The 26412-nt window shown below is 36.7% G+C and overlaps 1 protein-coding gene across 1 annotated transcript in view; it reads left to right on the forward strand.

Moving 5' to 3' along the window:
• Positions 1-26412, forward strand: part of CNTN5 (contactin 5) — a 237521-nt gene that overhangs the window by 168681 nt on the left and 42428 nt on the right. Inside the window, exons 12-14 of the mRNA XM_053934769.1 lie at positions 3292-3419; positions 4381-4556; positions 18789-18909. Of these exons, the coding sequence (XP_053790744.1) occupies positions 3292-3419; positions 4381-4556; positions 18789-18909 (425 nt within the window). The remainder of the gene's footprint in view (positions 1-3291; positions 3420-4380; positions 4557-18788; positions 18910-26412) is intronic.

The following is a 26412-nucleotide window of genomic DNA, read 5'->3' on the forward strand; positions in this document are numbered from 1 at the left end:
AAGGGAGAACAGATGAGTGCTAGGCACCTTAAAGAAAATATTAGTTTCTGAGCTAAATAATTCACCAGCAAATGTGTTTGCAATTCCTTTGATTGAGTGATTACTCTTTCCCTCATGGATAACAGCAGCTTTTAAGTACAAATAAATGTAATCGACAATATCCATAAGATTCATCAGAAAATCTTCCATCTGCATCTAAATTTCTTTTCCTCCAAGGTCAGAATTTCAAAACTGTTTTATATCTGAACTTAAACTGTGTATAAGCTTCTATAATTTGCAGACATTAAAGGAACAGCCTTTTTTTCCTGATCCTGTCAGTATATTGATGAGATCTACCACTGTTCTGCAAAGACTATTGCCATATAAATGATGTCATCAGAGCATTGAAAACTGAACATGTTGATATATTTTTTTTTTAATTACACCAAAAGAAAATAAAGAAAGCTTGTATCCCTGACAGTTTCTAAAGCAGAGTGTTTCTTCAAAGGTGTAACATATCATAACAAAGTCTCAAGCCTTCTTATTTGTTGGAAAAAAAAATCCAAACCCTCAAAACTCTAATACAAAGTAATTTGCTTAATACAATAATATTTTATATAAAATTAGCTTTAGACAAATAATGCGACTCAAATACTGGTGTATATTTTTTTAGAGCAGGACGGGAGATGAATCCTCAAGTTTTACTGAGGAACCCTAGAGCTGACATGTCCTTCCTCTGTCCCATTCACTTTAAAAGCTATTATTTTCTTCTGCCGTCTGCTGAGAGTACTGAGTGGTCTCACACCTGAAGTGAACAGAAGCACATTTTTCACCGGAATGAAATTCTCTTTTCTCCACCATAATGTTTATAAACCTCACATAATAAACCACCTTTTCTCACAGAGTTAGAAAATAGGGAATATTCTTCTTTTTCTTGGAAGGAAGGAAGGAAGGAAGGAAGGAAGGAAGGAAGGAAGGAAGGAAGGAAGGAAGGAAGGAAGGAAGGAAGGAAGGAAGGAAGGAAGGAAGGAAGGAAGGAAGGAAGGAAGGAAGGAAGGAAGGAAGGAAGGAAGGAAGGAAGGAAGGAAGGAAGGAAGGAAGGAAGGAAGGAAGGAAGGAAGGAAGGAAGGAAGGAAGGAAGGAAGGAAGGAAGGAAGGAAGGAAGGAAGGAAGGAAGGAAGGAAGGAAGGAAGGAAGGAAGGAAGGAAGGAAGGAAGGAAGGAAGGAAGGAAGGAAGGAAGGAAGGAAGGAAGGAAGGAAGGAAGGAAGGAAGGAAGGAAGGAAGGAAGGAAGGAAGGAAGGAAGGAAGGAAGGAAGGAAGGAAGGAAGGAAGGAGGAAGGAAGGAAGGAAGGAAGGAAGGAAGGAAGGAAGGAAGGAAGGAAGGAAGGAAGGAAGGAAGGAAGGAAGGAAGGAAGGAAGGAAGGAAGGAAGGAAGGAAGGAAGGAAGGAAGGAAGGAAGGAAGGAAGGAAGGAAGGAAGGAAGGAAGGAAGGAAGGAAGGAAGGAAGGAAGGAAGGAAGGAAGGAAGGAAGGAAGGAAGGAAGGAAGGAAGGAAGGAAGGAAGGAGGAAGGGAGGGAGGGAGGGAGGGAGGGAGGGAGGAAGGGAGGAAGGGAGGAAGGGAGGAAGGGAGGAAGGGAGAAAAGAAAGAAAGAAAGAAAAGAAAAGAAAGAAAAGAAAGAAAGAAAGAAAGAAAGAAAGAAAGAAAGAAAGAAAGAAAGAAAGAAAGAAAGAAAGAAAGAAAGAAAGAAAGAAAGAAAGAAAGAAAGAAAGAAAGAAAGAAAGAAAGAAAGAAAGAAAGAAAGAAAGAAAGAAAGAAAGAAAGAAAGAAAGAAAGAAAGAAAGAAAGAAAGAAAGAAATGCAGTTTCATAATAATGATTTAATTTTAACATAATAATGAATTTTAAGCCTAAAATGTAAATCACTCCCAGTATAAATCAAAGGTAACAGCAGTGAAGTTTAACACACACAGTCTATAAATCTAAGTCCTTCCCTTTTTTGCTGCTGAAGAGCCCAACCCAGTCCTGTCCAAAGTGCCATACCCCTGATTAAATACTTCTCAAGTGTAAAACACAATATTGTACCCTTCATGATTTCTGATCATAGACTCCACAGAGGATTCCCAGCAGAAGGAGTGTCAGTCTGTATTGTATCTCCAGAAAGTCCTCACTGGACAGATATATCTAAAAATCCAACCATCCCTGGAGAAGAGCCACCCACCTACTTATTTAGATTCTTTAACACAGAAGTCTTAACTTAGTTTTCAAATACAGGAGAAGGAACATCCCATGTCCTCCCCCACTTTTATGGGATACCTGAAAGCATTTACTGAGGATTATCTGCTTCCAGTGTCCGTGCTCCCAGTCTACCTCTCCCAAGACCTTCAAGAGAGCTGTAACCAGTGCCTAACCTGGGAAAGGATACACAACACCTGCAAGCAGGTCTTGGATTAAATATCATCTAAGAGTTGTCATATTCCTTGTAGCCTCCTAGCTCTCTGTCAGAAAAAGAGCCATGATTATTTACTGCTCTTCCAGGCTGCAACTCTAAAATGAAATAAATTCACTGTCTTTGTCATTTTAGAAGAGCAAAAAGAGTGTTAATTTACATGTTGCTTCATGGACTCTATGATTAATATTGTGCAAGCAAAAACAAAATTTGAAATTCCTAAATGTGAGCAGCTGATCATTTCTCATGAACATGCTTTAGTGGGGTTACTTACCAAGAGGTATAGTGGACCTGCAATTATAAATTCAGAAAAAAAAAAAAAAAGCCCATCTACAAAAAGAAATTATTTAAGTCCCTTTCCTACACTGTGCTGTGATGCTATAAATCCAGTGTTGACCAGATACAATTAATTTTATAGGGGTTTTTTCTTGTCTTTTGAATTTTTCTTCCTATTCTTCTCAGATCTGATTTCTAAGGTCATTTTTTTTTTCTAGATGGAATAGCCTGTGCTTGATATTGAAATGTGATTTGACAATAATATAGTGGTGAAACTTCGAAGACAAATTATGAAGGATTACCTTTTTTACTGTTCTACAGAAGTTTCATTACAATTCACCCCTAATAAGTGTCAAAGGATACTAATCCACTGATGCTTCCATGAAAATTTTGAATTAAAGAAGGAGTAGTAAAACGGATTATTAAAATCTTTTTGAAGCAGAAGATAATTCAGTTATCATCTTCATCATCCCTTGCTACAGAGGCAGCAGTCCTTAATCCTATTTATTATCTATGAAAGATATCATCATGGAATTTGGCTGGTAGAATGGGAGAGATATTTATATATTTTTGGATTTATTCTTTCCAGGATAATGGTTCTTCCACATGGGAGTCTGCGAATCCTGAATGCTTCCAAGTCTGATGAAGGGCGGTATTTATGTCAAGGTGTAAATATATTTGGATCTGCAGAAATCATTGCATCAGTATCTGTTAAAGGTATGAAAAAATTCTTTGATGGTAATGTTGATTTCTTTTGACTAATATATTTAAATATTACTTAGAATCCCCAGCCAACCATAAAGCAGCATTCTACAGGCAGAATAGAAAAGCATTTCCAACAAGCTAAGGGGACTAAACTCCATCTGGTCAGACATCGAATCAGATTGCAAACTCCAGCTGTTTTACTGTAGATGTGTCATAAGAGTTAGTATATATATTAAATCACTCAAACTATAAATAATTCTATAAGTAAAGGAATCAATAGCCTTTTAACTTATTTTATCTTTGAGAACTCACTTACCTCTAACTTTTCCTGTATGAGAAGGAACCTTTAAATTAAAATAAGAATTGTATCTATATAAAATTCAGAGAAAGGCAGTACCTTAGAAGATTAATAATAATAATAATAAAACCACTGAGTGGCAATCCATTTCTGAACCTTTTTTTTTTTCATTTTTCAGTTGAATTCATTAATTTTCTTTGGAGGTGTTCAAGCCTTTTGACTTCATTTTTCAAGCTTCTTCCTGTATTTAGTAACCCAGGAAATATTCTTTATCATTTTATGTGACAAAACTGAAATTTTCATGCAATCACAAGATTCCACATGCTGCAGCCATTAAAAAAAAAATATTTTCCTGAAACTAATAAAATTAGTTAATTAATCTATGTCAGATTATTCTATAATATGACAATCTATAATTCTATAATTAATCTATATCCATAGATTGCTGTTTAGGATTCTGCCTTATTGACGCCATGAAACTGTCTGTACCTTCTGACCCCCCGTGTCATGCTTCAGTGTGTATTATGAATATCTTTCAATATTTGACTGTCGGCAATTCATACTAACAGCTCATGTAAGCTCTGAGTAGACTCACCAGTAGTCAATCCTATTACTTTGGTGTGGCACTATAAGCAGATTTCCATCTGAATGTTCCTAACACTTCTCTGTTTCTAGAGCCTACAAGAATAGAGCTGACTCCCAAGAAGATTGAGTTAACAGTTGGAGAGAGCATCGTCCTCAGCTGCAAAGCCCTTCATGACAGCACAATGGATGTCACCTTCTACTGGACGCTCAATGGGCAGCCAATTGACTTTGAGAAAGAGGGTGGACACTTTGAAAGCATCAAGGCAGTAAGTGACCATGCATTTGTCATCTCTGTGCTGGGAACTGATAGAAATTTGCATGCTTTTATATGTCTCACATTTACTAAATTTTGATCAAACTGAGAGATAACTGGTTTCAGTAATATTGGAAAGAAATGTTAGATAGAAGAGGTGCAAACTGCAGATCACTAGAATTACTGCAAGTAGTATTCTTCAGGAAGATATTAAATTTAAACTTGTATGTCCTATTAGTGATGTATCAGATAATCTTTGTGAGGGAACAGAAAGGGGTTTTCATCAAATTCTACTTACATTCTTCTGCTGATTTTAATATAGAAAGGATGCTGCTATGAGCATTGATGTCTCCCTCACAGATAACATGGCTGTTGAAATGCCCTTACCTCCCAACGCTTTACTTGCCTAGAATATATTTTAATATCTGAATAGCAAGGGCTATATTTACTAACTTCCCTGCATGAGGTAATTCCTAACTGTGTAACCATTATTTACATCAATATGAATCATATGGACAAAAATATGCATACCAATTTCAACTATTGCTACTTGAGTCAAAAAGAGTTAAATGTGATCAAATGGTATGATAAAGAATTTCAAACATGTCTTATGTAAAATTATTTGAACATTTCTTAGTAGAAAGGAATCTTTTAATGTGAACAAGCTTGGAAACGGAATCTACAGTAATTTAACTGAATCTTCCAACTAATGAAATGTAAATCAAATGTTCATGCTATGTTAACAGAGAAAAATTAAGTTCATAAAGGTCAGGAAATTTTAAAACTTAATTTATCTCATTTGAGTACAATGTAGCAAAGTTAACTTTGCATTAAAAACCTTGTCAGCTGCAATCAATTTATTCTTCTGCTTGCCTACATGAAAGGCAAACATACTCTTTATGGAAGTAATATCCTCTTGGTGAGGGGGGGTTCATGTTTTTAAAAATTCAGTTTACTTCAATAAACCTTTTAATTGAACAACATTAGCAAGGTATATTTTAGTGGGAAGGTTCTTAGCATACTTATCTTCATCTGAGGAATATAACACTCAAAACAACACTATTTATGTAAGAAGGAAAATTTTCACTCTTTTTTAACTTCATTCTTTGATTCAAGAAAACACCCCATGATTACAATTTACCTTTAAGTAATTTCTAAAAAATTGAAGTCTAAAACATGCTACATGATTCTTGTGTTGTATTTCAGCATCTCTCTTCAAAGGAAAATTTTAATCACTGGAAAATATCCACAGGCTAGGAAATTTTCAATGTAATTTCATATCTCATGTCAAAAGAAAGCTAATTTAATATAACTTAGTAAATGAAAAAATAGGATTTTGTAGATCTCTCCCAAGAATTCTCCATTATTTCATTCCTATATGAGAAAGCCCTCAAACTGATAGAAATAAGGCTTATTCAAAGCAATCAAAGACAACATAATATTTTCTGTCAAATATTCATGCAAATCTCACTAAAATTACTGATTGTTTTAACTGTCCTGACATGATTAAAATTAGGTCAAAACTTGATAGATTTAACCAGCTATTTGAGTTTATGACCTCCTCCTAACTGTGCTGCTAGAGTGTTACTGCCGCTTTACTAAGTGAAAATAGTACTACTCACAGAATCACAGAATAAGCTGAGTTGGAAGGGACACACAAGGATCGAGTCCAACTCCTGGCCCTGCACAGGACACGCCAAGAGTCACACCATGTGCCTGAGAGTGTTGATCCATCACTTGAACTCTGTCAGGCTCTAGCACAACTTCAGGCCAGTGCCTTGGGTCTTGCCACTGGTCACAAGTGTGAAGAGATCTGCAGCTACCCTTTTGCTTCTTCTAATAAGGAAGTAGATTGCAAAAAGGTCTCACCTCAGCCTGCTCCAGGCTGAATAAGTCTCTCATAAAGTAGTAGTTAAAATATCTTGATTTTTGCATTGTCCTGAAATGAAGCTGGATCCATTGAGAGATGCAAATCTTGAAAGTGGTAATAGCAGCTGTGGTAATACAGGAATTTTTTTGTGTTTTGACACAATTCCCATACCTACTCATTTCTGGAATGCTGGCAATTGTCTTTCACTATAATTTCTGTTAACTACATGAGAATGAGAAATTAATCAAAAGGTTAAAAATGTATTTCTTTACTTCACTAAAATCTAAATCATGACCAGGTTCCAGGGACAAAGGCAGATAAAACTCCTTTTTTCCTGTCATGTAATCTCCTTTAACCTATCCAGTTTCAAAGCTGAGATACACAATGAGTTAAAGCCATAGGTTTATCAATGGAGAAAATAGGAACTTGAAGTCTGATAGAGTTCTATCTATATCCCTTACTTTGCTCTTAAGAATTAAACACTTCAAAATTGCATGAGTTTACCCTGAACAAAATGATTTTTAATGGAGTATGTTTAAGAAAAAAAAAATCTTATGTGTGCATGAAGGCACAGAATTATATGTCCATTTTTTTGTCCATACACTGATACTTCATCAGATAAAAATATTTTCAGGCTTACCTGCAGTTTGCTTATTTGTTTTAAAGCCTGACAAATTAAACATTATTTAAATGGCTTTTGCTAATAATAAAACCACTGTAAACCTCTCATCACTGGTTGCAGTGCTCATATTTTCACTGTGGCAGACCCAAGTGTTAGGTATGATGAACATCTTCATTCTTAATGCAGTTTTATAAAAGCTATCACCAAAGTAACATCTATTTGGGCTGTAGATAAATTTTCACTTACTAAAATTGCATGACCCCTAGCAATTACAATTAAAAAGAAAATCTTTTCTTGCTAATAAAAATTACTATTTTTGTTTTGAAATTATATCAGTAGCTTTTGTACCAAAAAAAACTGCTATAATTTTTCCTATTGAGAAGTAAACTTTCATAAAAACCGAAGGTATTTTTGCTGTTCTTTACTGAGCTATCAATGATTTAGTACTCATACCAATTTAGGTACTTCAAGGACTTGCTTGGCAAAAAGATAAGTGTGATGAGGATGTCAACTTGTGTATAAAGTGAATATTAAGGAAAATGGACCAGCTGATTTCTACTGGAATGACTGCAGATAGAAGTCTAGGAAAAAAAAACATCCCAAATGTTGTGTATATGTAACTTCACAGTACATTTGGTGGGAAAAAATAATGCCAAGGGTTATATAAAACCAGAATCCTTTGGCACTGGTAAAGTCTAATTTTGTCCAACAAAGGACTTGATAACATTTTAGGTTCTGTGAGGGGTAATCTGTCTAATTAATAGAAAAATTTTCCATGGAAATCTGAATTTCCAAAATTTTATTGTAGCAACACAGTATGCAATGAACTCAGAAAGTATAAACTTGCTTGTTTTTATTAGGATAACTTTGATTTTCTGTCCCTTGTGCCAAATGTAGAAGTCCTAGTCAAAATTCTATTCAAAATGTTGTCTCCTAAAATCTCTACTGACCTTAATTTTCTCATAGACATAGCCCTTTTTCATCTAAAAATATCTGATTTTTTTCAGTAGATTTTCATCTAGCTATCATAATTCCAACTCTGTGCTTGACGGCTGATACTGTTTTTATAGCAACCAAACAAAATGATTTACTGTGGTTATCCACAGACTGGTAAGCAACAGCATTGCTCTTAATGTTCCTCACCTTGACTTTTCGGACTCAGGAAAGTGATTTCGTCTGAATATGTTCTTGGTCTTTGATCTTAGCTGAAACTGCCACCAGGAGAAGCAATAAGTACAACTTGTCATGTTATATTCTACAATGGTTATTTGTTCACATGGAAGTGAATGGAAATCTACTGTTTTACTTCAAAAAGGACAGTAGATATAGATTGGACAATTCCTGCCTAGTACTGGAGATTTCAATTTGATAACCTAGAATTTTGGACAATGCATAAATTTACACCTTTCCTTGTATTTTCAAGTCACTCCCTAATTTCTTGTAGTACTTTTATCATATTTTCTCATATCGAGAAATTAAGATTAAAATTTTCTAAGCATTTCTAAATAGGAAGAGCTAAGTTCTACACTACATGAAATCAATTGAAACAGCAGGCTGTTAATAATAATGTCTTTCCTCTCTATTGGATGTAAACTCAAACAAGGTTAATTAAATAGAGGTTTTACATGACACCCCGACTGCCTCCCCACATAAGGAAAACAGCAATAGTTTTCAGAAGCCTTGCAGAAGACAAGCTCTGTGCACAGTGAATTTCTGTTCAGGGTTAAGCTGCCATATCAGCATCATTGCTACAAATTTGTTTCACTGTCTGTTGCAATCCATTCCTGCTGATGGAAGAGGCTGAACACAGCCATTACTGTCAACTCTAATCTCTAGATATTTCAGCCCTGTGCTCATTACCAGGTTTTGCCCACTTGTCATGCTACAGCAGTTACCGATTTGAGCAATCAGGAGCACCTTAAACAAACAAAAAAATTAAATCTTGTCTTCTGGTAATAAATAGCTATTGTAAATTATATAGTGTACTAAATAAAATAAGATTTCTGGACTTTGAGTTCTATGAATGGTAAATACAAACCAAAATCCAAACACAAAGAAGACCACATTGTAATACTGCATTTTACCATGTGTTGCTTCCAGGATATAAACAGTTCTGGTGAACTGATTGAATTTATTTGATGCTGTGTTAGAAAGAGACACTCCAAACTTTTCCTAGAATCAAAAAAAAAAAAAAAAAAAAAAGTGTGTAAATTATTGCATGCAAGTGCCTGTGGCTTTGGCTGTTAATAGAGAGTAATGGACAGAGATTATAAGCAACATCTGATCTCGTTTATCCTGGAGAAAAGGAAGCTGAGGAGGATCTTACTGCCCTCTTCAGCTCTTAAAAGGAAAATCTAGTGAGGGGGGATCAGTTCTCCTGTCCCAGATAACAAGTGACAGGCTGAGAGAGAGTGACCAGATTGCATCAGGGGAGATTTAGATTAGATGTTAGAAAATATTTCTTCACTGAAAGGGTGGTCAGGCATTGGAACAGGCTGCCCAAGTAAGTGGTGAAATCACCAATCCTGGAAATGTTCAAAAGGAGTGTGGGTGTGGCACTTGGGCATATAGTTTAAGGATGAACACAACAGTGCTGAAATAACAGTGGGACTTGATGATTTTAGAGGTCTTTTCCAACCTTAACAATTCTCTGAACTCTTCTATTTAGTTTTGTTTTAGACAAGGGAGATAACCAATAATTTTGGAAAATGTGAGCCTCTTAACATTCCTGGCCAATTTCTATTAAAAAATTATTGTAATAAGTCATGAAATACAGTCAGATATTTTTTACTGATTTGTTCCATTGTGGTATTTTGTACCTTTCCTTGTTTACAAGAAGCATTCTAAAGCAAAAAACTTTGGGATAAATAAAAGACATTTCATGACAGTCCATTCTTCCCTCTGTTTACTTGAAGCTGTTGGATCATTTAACTGCTTGGCACAGTGTTAATCTGGGCTATAACAGCAGAGTTGATTGTTTGAACAACTGATCAATATCTGTTCCTAAAGAAGCTTCCATTTAAAGCTCTGCTGGCATTTTACACTCGCAGCTCTGCAGCCTTTCTCCCCAGCTGCTGTGACAGTGCTTTCCAACACCTTCCAGGTAGTATTTCTCCATTTCAGTTCTTACACTCCCAATATTTTAGTTTTATTCTTGAGGCCTTGCACCTGTGAACCTTAATTGTGTTGCTACAGAAAAGTGTCATGGGAAGAAGCTTTCACTGTCCTGAAGCTCACCTCTACTTCTTGCCCCCTTTCTTTGTCTCTTGTTTTGTAAACCAAGACACAGCATGTAGTACAATAGATAATATTCACATAAATACTTCATAAATGTTATCCAACAATATATATACTAAGAATCTTAACAATTCATTATTGTGTACAACTGCTCTTAATTAACATATTCCAGTTAATATTAACAAATAGGAAGTGTAAGTAGGTCTCAAAGAAAATTATATAACACTAGGGGGAAAGAAAAACCAGCAAAACACAATCATCATTTTCATTGTAACCTACTGCACTGGAGGGAGCCTCTAGAGGTCTTTTCTTCCTATTTTCTCATGGTAATAAAATCTCAAATACAGAACATGAATTTAGCATCAGAAGTGTAGTGGGTATCTCTGTCCTGAAGATTGCCATTTCATATCCCTTATCTCTTTTCTCATTCCTTCCCATCTCACTGCTTTTTCCATGTTCTTGCTAATACCTTGATTTCACAAAACTACCCCAGTAGATGGCAGATCACCTGACAGCTGATATTCTTTTAACTTCATCTCTTTTTCTACCTTCATTAAATAAAATTAATCAAACTCATTTGCAGCAATTCAAGATGCACTTGAGATGTATTTGAAGCATTTCGAGCTTATTCACATTTTCTCTAGTCACTCTAAACACTCCATCACTCTCTGGCATCCACTCAAAACCACCAGTATTCACCAAAACAACTCATTTCATAATTCTTGCCATGTCTATGAAAACTGTTCATAAATACTACCAGTCGAAGGGTCTGCACTCCCCCTGCACGAGGATTCATAAACCTAAAAACATCCTTTTAAATTCTTATAGACAGAGGAAAAGCAAGTTATGTTTTATCAGGTATACCTGAATCAATCTGCATCAGCCGGGATACTGATATATTACCATTATTATCCTGCCTCATACCACTGATCACAACAAAACTGATAGCAATTATTTCATCTTCTTTATTCTGAATGTGCTTATATGATTAAAACACAGAGCCCAGAATATTATTTTCCATTACCAACATATCAACCAAGAAATCTGCTGCTTCTCAGATTAAATATTTGCAATTTGTAATCATCACAAACAGTAGACAGTTGTAGTTGATATGTTCAAACCTGAGAATTTGCATGAAATGGTACTTAAATTGCCTTAAACAGAATATGGACAGAATCTGGCCTGAAGCCAACAATCCATCATAATGTACATATAAATTGTCACCATTATTTAAAAGATCTTTATTGTGTTGCTGGTCCTTGCTTACTGTTGATGGTACAAAGATAACACTGCTATAAGGTTATTCCGTATAATAATTTGTTTGCTTCAGATAAACTCACCAAAAAAAACCTCCATTGCCATTCAAATACAGCAAAAATTAACTGCGAAATATTTTTTCAATTTAATCTAACTGAATTTCATTTATAAAGGCTATTTTGCTAAATGAAGTAATATATAAGTCAAGAATTCACCTAACCTGTGTATTATATGTAAAAACACCCATATATTTTAAATTATCATTTAAATTGAAAAAGCTGTCATTAACAACCCAGGTCATTCTTGTTTAGGATCAAATTTCAATCCTTTTTACTCGACACAGCATTGTTTTATTGTTCTCAGTTTAAACAGAATAGAATCTTTTTAGGCTTTTAGTACCTCCCAAACACAGTGGTGTATAAAAACCACTTTGTAGGAAAGCATCCTACAAATCTCTCTCACTGTCAAGAGATTTAGACAGGCAGCACACCTTGATAAACCCCTGTAGTCATAGTAAAGAAGTGACTTTGATTTTCATCATAAAAGTTTTCCTGCAATGGCAGTCAGTGTTTGCCCATTCTTTTCTTCCCTTTGATTTAAGCTTTTGTTGAATCATGATCATTTGTAATATTCTCATTACCTACTTTAGACACATTCTTCCCAGGCAAAGAGAGAGTTTTCACTGCATGTTGTCCAGGCTGAGTTCACAGCCTGAATCCTCTGCACAGTTCTAGGCAGTCCTCAAGCCCTTGCAGTGCAGAAGTTGAGAGCTGTGGGTCAACACGTCATCTCTACCAACTACCCAGTACTATGAACTTATTTGGCTTTTTGTCCCTCTTTCCAAGATAAATCAGAGCTACATTCAAAGAACTGCAGTTGGAGTAGAAGGGAAGTATGACAATGAATGTGGAAAATGAGCAGCATTAGAAGCAGATTAAATGAAAGCTAGGTTTGATACAATGAAAAAATAATGATATTTCATATGTATTTTCCACATATGATTCTGTAGTTTGAGCATATGCGATAAATTATGTGATAACCAACGTAATCATAATTCTTTCATGGAAGAGATAGGGAGAAAGGCTTACTAGATGTTAAGAAAGTTCTCCAGGGTGTAACTGTGAGCTCCATTTCAAATGCAGGCAGATTAGAAACTGTGCAAAGTCTTCAGAAATTGATTAGAAATTAGAATTGTGCAAAGGCTTCAGAAGAAAAGGTTGGATACACTGAATGGACCACCTTGGTTTAGAGATAAAAGCTCAGCAAATGAATGGACAGATTAACAGAGAGGTTTCCTAGCAACTAGCTCAGGACAATAAACTCACTCTCACAGGAAGAATAAGTTTAATTCTAAGTTTAATTCTCTTCATTTGAGGGAAGAAACATATGTAAAAGCTGTTTATTGCAAAGCAACTCACACTGTTAAGATCTGGTTATTAAAATTAGAGAGATGTCTTTGCCTAAATTAAGGTGCAAATGAGACCATATGTCAAAGTCATTGGTATGGATTTTTATTTAACAGTAAATGTGAGGGAAAAAGGGGGAGAGAGGGAAAGAAAGAGGAAAAGAGAGTGGGGGCAGGGAAAGAAAGAGAATGACAGAGAGAAAAGAAATGTGTCACCACTGTATGGATTCAGTTGGTTCTCTTCTTCTGGATTCAGTGGTGAAGGTCCTAGTCTAGTCAAAATGATTGTCACTGTCTTGAGCCATGTGGGGTGGGAGAAACAAAAAATCCACTGGGTTTATATTTACTCAGGTTTGAGTGGGCACACCCAAGTACCTGGGGCAGGGAATTTTATGCTGGATTATGTAATACTTTGGATCATGGGACACTTTGGGAGTCTGATGGTTTATGACACATTCTCACCAGAAGGGGTGAATTCCTTCGGGCTGTGTGTGAATGTCCTACTACTCCTCTCGAAGGGAATTTCCACAGCTAGTCACTGCTGAAAGGACTTTGGCATGATAAAAAGTAGGACCCCAACTTGCAGGATCTGCCTCTTATCAGCCTCTTCCCTTATGTTATCCAGCATCCAGCTGTAGCCTCTGGAGATAGTATACACACCTTCTGCACCTGGGCAGTTAAGTGATTGATTGTTCGAGTAATTAACTAGTATCAATCCAGGCTCCCACAACAACCTCTTAAGATTTATGAGATGGAAAGATTTAAGAGATTTAAGATTTATGAGAGAAAAAAAAAATCCACATATAAGTTCCTCTCTGCAGGTAATTGAGATGACTGAAGAAGTATTAATTTCCCAACAGAAAAAATTGTCTTGTTTGTTTGTTTCTGCAAACCCCCCAAATATTAGGACAATGAGTGCAAAAGACAAATGCAATTATGTCATTACTAATGAGCAAAGTATGCATGTTTTATGCTTCTTGGAGCCTTTTTGAATTTGGGGAAATATTTCCACTTCAAAAGCAAATGCTAATGCATAGGTGGCACCAATTTTTGAAAAAGAAATAGTTGCAAGCATTACCTTATATGTACAATAAGCTAATTAGATACATTGCAGATATGGCTATGACCTCAGACAACATGCCACACTGAAGCAGACAGATCCATAGCTTGACACATCATTCAGCATTGGAGCTGCCCAGAACTAGATGAATGGGATGCTTGAGAGAGTAATATGAATGGTACAATAATTTGTAGTCCTGGAGAGAAACATTAGTCATGATTGATAGCATTCTGAGCTCTATTATTTATTTGTTGCTTAATGAAGATCAACAGTGTACAGCAGGTTTGTAGCTGATGCTGACCTTGAAGGTTACTCTAGCTTTCCTAAAAAACACTAAAATTTGGTTGTTGTACCTATCAGTTTTGGTTTGTTTTCTTTTCAGTTTTAGCTTCAGTAAAATACAGTAGAAGTTTATACTGAGGTTAAGGTACTGATGCTTGGCTAAGTGGATAATACCTGATGCTCAGAACACCAAGGAATATGGATTTTTTATAACAAAATGCTACTTTGAAATAATGCACTTCTTGCAAAATATTCCCTGTCAAGAAAGAGCATAAAATCAGTGAAACAAAGGGCAACTTTTAAAAACATACACTTAATAGCATCAAAATTTAGACCTAGACATAGAAATTTAAATGCCACTGACTTCGGCTTTGAATAAAATTGAGACCACAAAGTTGCTGATACACCAGGCTGTCCTAAATCATGTTAGCCCATGTGAGAGAGACCTTCTTACATTGTTTGCATTCATATCAACCAGTTTTTGTCTTCCTGTGAAGTGAATGTCTCTGCTTTGCTGAAGTATCACGTCTTTTTCCACTGACAGAAGTCTAAAAGCACAAGAAAGTTTCTGACCTTAGATAGTTTTCTTAATGGAGTCTCTGCTGCATTCCCACATAGTAGGTTTTTTTTTTCAACTGGATTGTAATTGCTCAAGTAGCAACTACAATGACAAGGCGCAAAAATTTTCTTAAGACTTAGAAAGCCAGCACATAAGTTTAACTTCCCCCAGACCTTTTTGTGGCCTAGAGCCTCTCATTACAGGTGTCATGGTTTGATGCTGGCTCAATGCCAGTGTCTCCCATGAAAATACACCTTCCCAAAATAAATGCTGTGACATGCGATCAGGAACAGGTTTAAGCTTAAAAATAAAGAAAAAAAAAAACTTTATTAAGCTACTTCTACTAGAAAAGACACACACACTAAATTCAGGATGAAGACCTTCTAAAACACTCCTCCACCCCCAATTAATTTCTAATTAACTACAGTAAGACACCACCTGGGATTCCTGATTAACTTGCCACCCTTTCAGATAATCAATATTCAGTCTATTAAGGGAGAGAGAAGTCTCTCTTGCACTATAGACCCCTCCCAGGAAACACAATTGCCACCTTTCTGTGTTTCCACGTCACACATCGCACCATCCGGAGAAATTCTGCCAGTGTGACACTTTCCTTTCCATGTCACAGTGCTCTCACTACTGTGCATGGACAGACTGCTCATAGGGCTATTTTAAGGATGCTTTGCAAAGGACTAAAAGAGATAACAGTTTAGCTTCTCATTTTGGGACTACAGTCCCCCCCCATTTTCTTCTTCCTCTGGGGCCGAGGGTCTCCAGAACAGAGATCATCTTCTTCTTGAAGACAGAGGGCATCACCACACCCTCCTCAGCTTTTTTCTGTTTACTCCATTCCTGTGCTGGTAGTCGCTGAAACAGGTTTTTTGGCTCACTATTGCATCCTCCTAAAAATGCAGTCTCTGTTGCAGGAGGAATTGGTTTAGTTTACAGCCAACAAGAAAAGTCAAGCCAAAAGCTACTCTATCATCTCCTGCCACTTAAAAATTCTTTTTTCTAACATCTTGGATTTCAGACTGTCTCTCTTCTACTTCAAATTGAGAAGGAATAATATTTTACAAAGCCTTCATTTCCCAGGAAAGGGAAGTCTTGGACTCCCCGGACAGCTGAAATCTCTGCCCAGGACTCCAATTTCCCACGGCTGGGCACCTTCCTCCCACCCCCCTTCTCCTTCTCCTCTGCCGGCAAATTCCAGGTGCCATCAGGCTCTCTGTCACTTTCCCTCTGTGGAGGGGGAACAAAGGCATCTCCGTTTCTCTCCAGCCTTCCATCCACAGGGGGCCCGCCCGGTTCCAGTCCTTCAGCCCCTGGCCTACCTCTCCAGGGCCTCATGGCTTCCTCTCCTCCGCCCAGCCTGTGACTGGGCAGGGGAGAGCCTGCAGTCTCCAACAACTGGAAACAAAAAGAGAGTTCCCCTGGGAGTTCTTGCTTTTAACCCCCTGTGTTCTCAGAGGCGTGTCTAGGCTTTTAGTAATCACTCTATGTACCAATATCTAAACCTGACTACTAATTAGTTTGACCTTAACTTTCTGAAAAAATTCACTTCCGCATCAAACCACAACAACAGGATAAACTAATCAACAAATAATTTGTCTTCCAAGACCTAGAAGCGTTTGTAAAATTAACAAAGACCACTATATAAATGTCACTGAACAACAGTAATGCAGTATTCTTTTTAGAGTCCCTGGTCAAACATATCTCCTACTTACCTAAATGGAAGCTAAAATGTCTCATTATTTTCTTGATTATGGTCAAGTGTCTGAGTATATACCTATCTGTATTAAACACAGTCAGTTTAATCCACTCACACATCCTCAGGAATGCTGGCTGCACATCCTGTTATGTTGTAATAAAAGTGTTTCATAGAGAGCTATTATACTGCACTGTTCTCCACTTACAGCAACGATTCTTTCAATTGATGCCTGTCTGCCCGGTTATACAGGTGTGCAGATGAAATACATATATTTTTCCTGATAAGAATATTAGGAGTTACACATTCATAAACCCTCTGGAAGTTAGAGTGGCAGCCAAGATTTTTAACAGCTCCTGAACAATGAAACCAGACAGTTGCTATCCATTACACTATTCCTCACACTTAACAATAAAACACACATTAGATGTAAATTACCCTCAAGAGAGGACAAATGTGTACTGATTCTGGTCTTATCCTTTTAGTAACTAATGCTTTGTACCAAGATCACTAGTGATATTGATCAACTGGTTTCAATAGCTAGTAAATGCTACTGTTATACAACTTTAAAAAAATTATATCCTGAATTTGACTCCTGGTAGGAGTGTGTGCTCTTCTTTTGCATTTCGAGCTATAGAGTACTGAGATATCCATTTCCCCAGCTGTGGTTTCTCATATGCCAGAGCAAGAATATAAGAATTGCATTATGTCCTGACTGGTCTGACTATCTTCCCTTCAGCAACGTCATTACCTAGGCCACTTCAGAAGGCAAAACACTCCCACGGTAATCCTGCTCTTAGATCTACAGGGTTATTAAGCTATAGATCATGCCCATATTCACTTTGGCCTCAGAGGCAGCCTTAATGTCTTCACCTCTTTTTTTTCTTTGCATTGAATATCCTTTGGTAAAGATTTTGCCTTGATGCTACATGGAATATTACAACAAGTTAGTTCAAAAAATGCAAATGAAGAGAAGATTGACGGAAGAAGTGTGCCAAGATGTGCTGCAAGGGAACTCTTCTGCCTAAAAAGAAAAAACTAAATTATAGAAGATTGAATCTTGAAATGAATCCTATTTCATCTTGTCATTAATGACCTTGGCATAAAAGAAAGAAGTATGCAAATGACGATTGTATAGAACAAAATTGGACATCTTATCAATACAGCAGATGATGAAAATAACAAATGGGAACATACAAGAAATACAATCCTATGAAAAATAAGGTCATGCACATGTGAATGACTGGCTATAAAAAGGGAGCTCATAACTTCCTAATGAATAAGGATAAAGATCTGAGTGTGTCAACATGAGCACAGAATAAGCCAAAAAAAAAAGCAAATATGAATCTAGGTGAATTTAGTGATAAATTTCTAGTACAGCTAGAGAAGTATCAACTTACACGCCTAGAAATATTTTATTTTGAATGCAAGGTACAATTCTATTTACTCAGGATTGAAATTACTCAAATTAGAATCATTGCATGGGATAGAAATATATAGTTCAAGGAAAGATGGTCAGTATTTACTTGGTTAGCAAAGTAGACCAAATCTGAGAAAAGAAATTCCTATACTCAATTAATGTTTCTTAAAGTGAACTTTGGGGAATTGTAATGACTGTTGGGTAAAATTCTAAAAAATAAAGATTTGAACTGGTTCTCTCTTTATATTCTCTCTATATATTTTGCACTTTTCAGCATTAAATACATACATGTTTCATCAAGAAGGCTGAGAATCTGATCATATTTTCTCATTCATATTTAGCATTAACTTCTTTATTAATTAAAAAAATCAATCAATATTATCTGTCAAGTAATCTTAATTTTAGCACAGTAGCAAGACATATTCCAAATGTCACTGTATTACAGTAAAGAGGGAGAGAAAGAAAGTTCTTAATTTCTAAGAGGACTTTTTTTTAATACCACAGATAGCATCCAAAATATTTCTCTTCATCTCCTTAATGAATTTCTTTGTGCTAGTTGGAATAATTCACTTTGAACATGCAAATATGAGCAATGTGCTTTAAGCAAAGTCAAAGTTATTAAAAACCTAAAATGCTCTTCTTTAATCCCTACTAATAATTGTATAAATGCACTGTTCTGATAATCCTCACAAGAGGGTCTTAGGACACATACATTTTGTAAGATGAAAGCTGCATTTAAGAGTTGCTCAGACTGTACAAAAAACACCCTTGTGAACTACCTTGAACACAGATTTACTGAGTTTTAAACTGGCACTCCATCCCTTTCAGCAAGCGTCCTCTGCAGATTTAATGATCAGGAACATCCTCCTGATGCACGCTGGGAGATATGGTTGCAGGGTCCAGACCGCAGCGGACACCGTGTCAGATGAGACAGAGCTGCTTGTTAGGGGTGAGTATACTTGTGGTTCCCCCTGAAAACAGAGTCACCACAAAGAGCTGTACCAGGGACTTTTAAATAAGTGAGCTTCAGCAACATCTCTGCCATGCAGTGGTCCTCAGATTTCATGCTATCAAAGCCATTTGAAAGCAGTTTCACTGTAAGCTAACCTGCAGACACTGCAGAGAGAAACAACAGATAGTGGGTTAACTGACAGTTTTAAGAGAGGTAACAGCACAAAAGGTATACCAGATTAGCTAAAATACAGACAATTAACCTTCACAGACCTGTGTAAGGTAGATATAATGAGTTTTTGCTATTCCATTTGATGCTTTGCATTTCATCTTATGGTCAAGCCATTCTTTCAGCTTTAGCAGTTCAGGAACATTCATTCATTCCTTCCCTAAGAGGGGTGCCCATGCAGACCTTTGTAAAATTATAGATATGAACAATGAAACAGAAGCCCGACAAGAATTTGTTTTTTTCCACACATGGAATTGTTACCACCAGTTGTTTACTGCATCTTTATGCCCAGTCCTATAATCTGTTAAATTGCTTCACCTGTCATTGAAGTTTCCTGATAATTCACAGGAACACAGAGTTATTTTCCTGAAGGATTGCAGATCATACTGAGGATGCCAACTCCATTAAGCAGAGTGTTTCTGCATTCTGCACTAGGGGTGTGTGCATGTGTGCATACACACACATGTGGTCAGTACCTGAGGCTGAGTATTTGCAGTTCACATATTGGCATAACGACTGGTGGCTCCTGCGATGCCAAGAGAGATGGATCCCTGCTAGGTAGCACAGCTGGGTAGCCTTACTGTGGGTGATACATTTTTGAAATAATAAATCAAGGTAGATATTTTATTAACATTTGAAAAATTCCAGATAAAAAAATCAAAATTATTTGGGTATTATAATGTTTCAAAAATATTTATTTTACCAAATTCCACAATATCTTTAGACTTGAAGTGTTCCTATCCACCACTTTTAGGGTAAATATATGTTTTAAATAATAGAGAATGTTTCTGGCTGACTGCATATTTTTTCATGAAAGTAATAGTTAAATATTTCCATAAAGACACTTTGAGGACCGTCAGATTTCTATGAGCTATGGCACTATTGGGATGGTTGTATTCAGCTGACTCGCCATGTAATAACATTTTAGCTGCCTTATGAAATCTGATCCATCCTTCTGGGTTATGCAAGGCCTTTTTGTGCCCCCTTTGTCTGTCTCAGACAAGAGCAGGAGGCTCTGTGGCTAGGCAAGACAATCTCAACTTTAAATTGAAGTTTGTGACAAAAAGGTCTTAGTTATTATCTAGGATAGACTGATTACAAAATTATTTTTTAAGAATACTGGTTATTAGTTTATTGAATTTCCTGTAGAAATGAAATTCTTCTCTGAGGAAGAGGTCTGAAATTAAATTTTAAAAAAAACATTGTAAGAAGTATCAGGATGCATTTATTTGAGTCTCATCACCATGTCACCATGCTGTTGGAGTAAAAGCTATAACTGCTTTGTAGTGGAATTTGAATTCAAATATACTTTGTTTACAATTTTCTCCTTCTTCTTGTTTCTACAACTGGATAATTTTAAGATAGAGCAAGAAATTTTGTTGTGTATTGCAGAAAATGTTTAAAGCACCTTCAGCATAGAATTGTGAATGACTAGTCCTTACAGACATCAACAGTACAAAAATCAAAAATATTTATAAGAATCTAATCTATCTCTCTTTATACTTTTACAGGAACTTCATTTTCATTTCAGTATCTCTAATTTTTTTTCTCCCCTATCTCAGCCTGTAGAGTGCACTTAGTGGTGTGCAATTTGACACTGATGACCCCAAATCATAGCACCTTTCAAACTTCTTTATGTTTAGCTTCTGGTGATACTGGACATTACTTAGGAGAAGATACCAGCAGAAACAGGTGTTTCAGTAAATATTTCAGTTAACTCTGAAGAATTCCATCTGACAAAGGAAGTCATCTTTTATGAAGAAAACTCACGCAGTAAAGTTTGTAATCCAAAGCCACATTACTGTTTATTTCCAGTACAGTTTATAGTCAAAATAATTTCACTTTATGCATATTACAAAACATCCTTTTCTTTTAAATATTACAGCCCAAAGCCAAACTGAGATAGCAGAAGCTTTGTTATGAACTCTTACGTGTACTGATATAAGCAAACCTACAGCACACCCTTGCTCTGACCTTTCTTTCTCTCCTTTTGTCTCTGCAGAAAATGCCAGTGATAATACTGATAATATCATACCAGCATATAACTCCATTTCAATCACTACTTTTATTGTAGGATTCATATGGTATTTTAATAAATCATTGTAATTTTTTTCTTGAAAAATTGTCCTTCTTACATTGTTTCTACATGAAATAAATTGGACATAGAGAATAAATTAAATTAAAATAATCTCATTCCCCCTGCTTTAGATATTCATGAATATCAGAATTACTGCCACTAGCAAATTGATTAAATTTAAACTGAAGTATGCATTCAACTGGTTCTCTATTTTTAAGTCAAAGGACTTTTTGTCAGCGCTTAATTACAAGTGACTTGGAACAGTATTATGCCTTGCTGCAGCCTCCTCAGATGGAGGAAGCAGAAACAAACTTTGCAGATTTCTGTTGCTCAAAATTAACATCCTGATCTTTAACAGACAGCCATTCACACCTATTTTCAAGGAAGTGCAATGTCTTAGTATCATTTATTGTGGAGAAAACAGCGTATCCTTAAATAATATTTATCTATTTTGAAACCATTTTTACTACTTGCTCTGCTGGAAGTTCCCTTGATTATATGCCAGGGAATGTCACGATTTTTGTCCTTGCTCTTCTTTGCTCTCTGCATGATACAATGAAGGCTATATTCCAAAAATATCACCAATGAAAAACAACACAAAGAACAGAGAATGTACAGTACCAAGTAAATCTCAATTTCTTTGAGTCTTGTTACTCATAAGAAGGTAATTAATGGTGCAAGAAGCTTCCTGAATTTACTGTATATATACGTGTGTGTGTGTATGTGTGTGTGTGTGAGAGTGTGTGTGTCTGAAAAAAACAAAGGAAATAAAGACAGAAGCAAGTTTCTGTTCTGCAATTTTCTATAATGTGTTATACAGTTTTTAAATTCAAAATTTAAATTTTCAGATTTAGTACCTCACAGGTCTTGAATTTAGGTAATTTGCAGTGAAAAACACATATAATATTTTTTCAATAATGGTTGTGACCTAGTGAATCTCTTTCAAGAACATTTCAAAAATATATATAAAAATATATTCTATGTCATGTTTGGACAAAATCAGGATTCAAGTCCCATCAGTGCTAAATACTCAAAAAAACCCTCCAAATACTTCTCTAAGTTTTCTAAAATGTCATTAAACTATGCATATTAAAGTAAGAAAAACTTTTTAGTAGTCCCTAACATTTTTTTTCTAATGCTGCCAGTAATGTGGATTTCATTAGAAAGAGATGCTCTGCCAGTGACTGGACCTGTCAGGCAGTACATCAGCTTTCCAAATTAAATGTCTTGCATTTTATTCTTGGAGTGGGTTGTGAGTGAGAAGTGTTTTGGTAGTCTCATGCTGGTCAACAGTGACCTTCAAGGGTGGGCTGTCCTGACATACCTGGCATCATCTCTCTATATTCAGGTAAGCTACTATCTAACTTAAAAAGGCATTTCCTCTCCAAAATACAGCTCTATAAAATTCTCTGCAATTTGTCATGACAGGGTTTTTTTTGTTATTACGTGCCTAAAAAAAAACCACTCATGATCTTTCATTCATCCAAGATCTCCCATCCCCTCTAGATACAACATTGATTCTGTAGAGGTCCCCAGAGAGTCCTTTTTTTTTTTTTTTCTGAATATGGGAAGGATGAGAGAAGATTCAGATCAAAGGCCAGAACTGATTTAAGGCAGAAGAGGCAATGTCAATCACTTTCAGCTTAGCTCAGCAACTATAGTGCTCATCTATTTAGTAAGATAACTCTTTTCATCTCAGACCACGACTCAAAATCACACTTTCTCCTTAAAAGCATGCTATACCTGCACGTGGCTGTTAGGTGGGATCAAGATATGTTCAAGCCTCTTTCTGAGGCAGAAGAGCCAGGAGCACAGAAATCAGGTGACAAACAAATGAGCACCTGAATGTGTAGGGCACAATTTGGGGCACTACCAGTAACTCAGATATTTTCTTCTTTCATTGAATTGACTCCTGCTCTAGAAATGAACAGAGGTTCCCTCAGGTGAACCTCTGTCAATGGCTTAAGCCAATACACTGAACTGTTTATTGGAAAGGGAAAAGCTAAATAGCTTTATAAAAGCTAAATAACAGGCATGCCACCCTCTGAATCAGGTTGCCCTCCACTGGGGCAAAGATGAAGATAGTGGTAAATTTTCTGCAATATTTTCTGGAAGACAGTCATCCGAGGCCATAACAGCAGAAAATACTGATCCATCTCAAGGACATCTAGAAGAGAAAACAGCTTTTCACAGAAGCTGGTAACTATTCTAGCACCAGGCCTGCACAAAAGTGGTACCTCAAGTGCAATCCCATGACAGAAATTATGTATGTCTGATGATCAAAGAAATAGTGGGGTGAATGAATTCAACAAAAATCACCTTTATGGACTTACATTCCTGATACCCAAGTCATTACCTGATTTAATTTCATTTATGTCTTCTGTTGTTTGCTCACCCAAGGAAATGCAGAATACCTGCGTGCCATGTAAACAAGAATGTTTACAGGAGAATATTATAGATACTCACTACACAGTCCACAAATGTTCTCAGCACATGAAGACAAGAGCCATTTAAGTAGAAGTGATTTATGATTTTTAGGAATGCCAATCCTGTCCTTGATATCAGTCCAAGAATACTTTTCCCATGCTATGTGCATTTTCTGGCTACCAGCCTTTACTTATCCACCCAGATCTTCAACTTGCAGCAAATATTAAGTAGCAGAGGAGCAGAACTGCAGAATGCTACAGCTTGGCTGCTTTTCCACCTAACATTGGCACACCTGTAGTCAAGTTGTCTCTGTACTGATTTTTCACAAAGAAGTGATTACTTAAGCAGAAGGATCTAATACAGGATAAATATGCGTGTCATGTTCTGACACTTATGATATCATCACAAACATGGATACCAAACACCAAGTACCAGCCAAGAGACCTGCCTCTCACAGATGTCTCAGGTGATCTTGTAGCCAGCAATGTGTCAGCTTTTCTTGAGACAATGCCTGCTTGGTGAATTAATTTGTGTTTTAAAGCATGACTTCCCAAAAGGGCTTATTACATTCCTATTTTCCATTATGCTCTTGAAATCTGAAGCTATCTGTGTTTTCATGTTTTCACTTCAAAGGATATCTAAATGATCCCATGCTTCAACTATGTTTTGCTGTAAAGACATTTAGAACAATAAATACTTTTATCATAAAGAGGTTGACACCATTAAAGGGCTGACCCTTACTACCATACATTGGTTCAATTAGCTACAGTATTTTGTTTACAGTTTGTGTTTATTTAACTCATCAGTACAAAATCTATTATACAGTGACTGGGAGGTTTTGAAGAACACCAGCAGTAGTCCTAGGTAGGAGCAAAAGGCTAATTCTTACATTTACTTTAGCAAAAAGTATCTCTTTTCTCTTAAAATACACAGTTTCTAATGAATTCATTTGAAGCACTTCTTTGTCATAGGCTGCAAGAAAAAAAAAAAGCTGGAGTAGAAAAATGTCCTTCCAAAGAAGTTTACTGTATATTCCTTACTCATTCTTCTGCAAGCTTCGAGGGTCGGTTGGAGAAAAGCATCTGTAGTTCAGCAAAGAAAAATAGTGGAAGTTGGGAACACCACACAAGAGTCTAACTTGCTTTCACAGAAGTCATCATGAGGCTTCCCATAGTCAGTTACAGGTAGAGATCCCTTTTACATACACTGAGAAGAGCAGTAGTCCTGGTTTAGCAGCAGTTTTCAAGAATAACAGAGTTATCTGCAAGAGTTTCTTGTAGATAAGATCAGTGCAAAACCTGCTGTAATAATTGTCTCATATAGATGGGGACAGTGCTTCAAACTTTTAGAATAGAGTGAGTGATTTTTGCTATATAAACCTCTATACTGGTAGAGATGATAGTGACACCACAGACACCAGAATAGTTATTTTTCAGAGTTATGCATTTAATACATGATATTCATTTTTAGAAGCATCATGACTGAATTGGAAATACAAAGTTGTGAATCAGAAAGATTGATTTACATCTGTGAAAGCTTCAGTGCCTAATCAATGCTACCAAGTTTCCAGGATGTTAATCCTTATTTAATAAATGAAAGCTTTTTATCATAACAAATTACTGGTTTCAGTAACATTAAGTTTTCAAACTAATTCCATCAACTCTTGCTCACAAATTAGGCTTACAAAGCGGGTTTACAATTCATTGTAACCAAAAGTGTAAGTTTGTATAGGTTTCAAACTACTCAGACAGACACAGGATGCTGCATTATGCACTGCCAGTCTATGGAGCAGCGAGATCATCTCCAAAATCTTTCTTTAAAATTTCTCCATCTACTCAAAAAGGAGCAAAGACTACCAGTCCCAAAATTACGTACTCAATGGCTGAATTTCTGCAGTGAACAATGTAAACAAAGGTAGTGAGGGTTGACAGTACAAGGTAACTAAGCCTGGGAGAGTGTAGCTAAGAAGACCTGAGAAGACCATAAGCTAAGACCATGAGGTCTCTGCCAGGAAACTACAGCAATGCAGTAGCCAGGCAAGTTTGCTCAAGTTTTGAATTTGAGGTGTGTCATGGTTTGATGCTGGCGCAATGCCAGCGCCCCCATGAAAATGCACCTTCCCAAATAAATGCTGCGAGATGTGATCAGAAACAGAGCAGAGCAGGCCCAAGCTTAATAACAAAGGGAAAAAACTTTATTAAGCTACTACTACTATAAAAGACACACACACTAAATCCAGAATGAAAAACTTCAAAAACACTCTTCCTCCCCCTACCCAACTTCCAACAAACCACAGTGAGAGAAAACCCTGGATTCCTGATCATGTTACCACCCTTCAGATAATCAATACTCAGCCCCTCAAAGGAGAGAGGAGTCTCTCTTGCACCATAGACAACCCCCCGTCACCCCCCCAGGAAACACAATTGCCACCTTTCTGTGTTTCCATGTCACACATGGCACTGCCCAGAGAAAATCTGCCAGTGTGACAATCTCCTTTCCATGTCACAATGCTCTCACCACCGTGCATGGACAGACTGCTCATAGGGCTCCTTTAAGGATGCTTTGCCAAGGACCAAAAGAAACAACAGTTCAGTTTCTCATTTTTGGGATCACAGTCCACCCCATTTCCTGTTTCCCTGGGGCCGAGGGTCTCAAGAACAGAGATCATCTTATTCCTGAAGACAGAGGGCACCACCACACCCTCCTCAACTCTTCTCTGTTCATTCCATTCCTGTGCTGGTAGTCGCTGAAACTGGTCTCTTGGCTCA

Source organism: Vidua chalybeata, chromosome 2 (assembly GCF_026979565.1).
Source record: "Vidua chalybeata isolate OUT-0048 chromosome 2, bVidCha1 merged haplotype, whole genome shotgun sequence".
Classification (NCBI taxonomy): domain Eukaryota; kingdom Metazoa; phylum Chordata; class Aves; order Passeriformes; family Viduidae; genus Vidua; species Vidua chalybeata.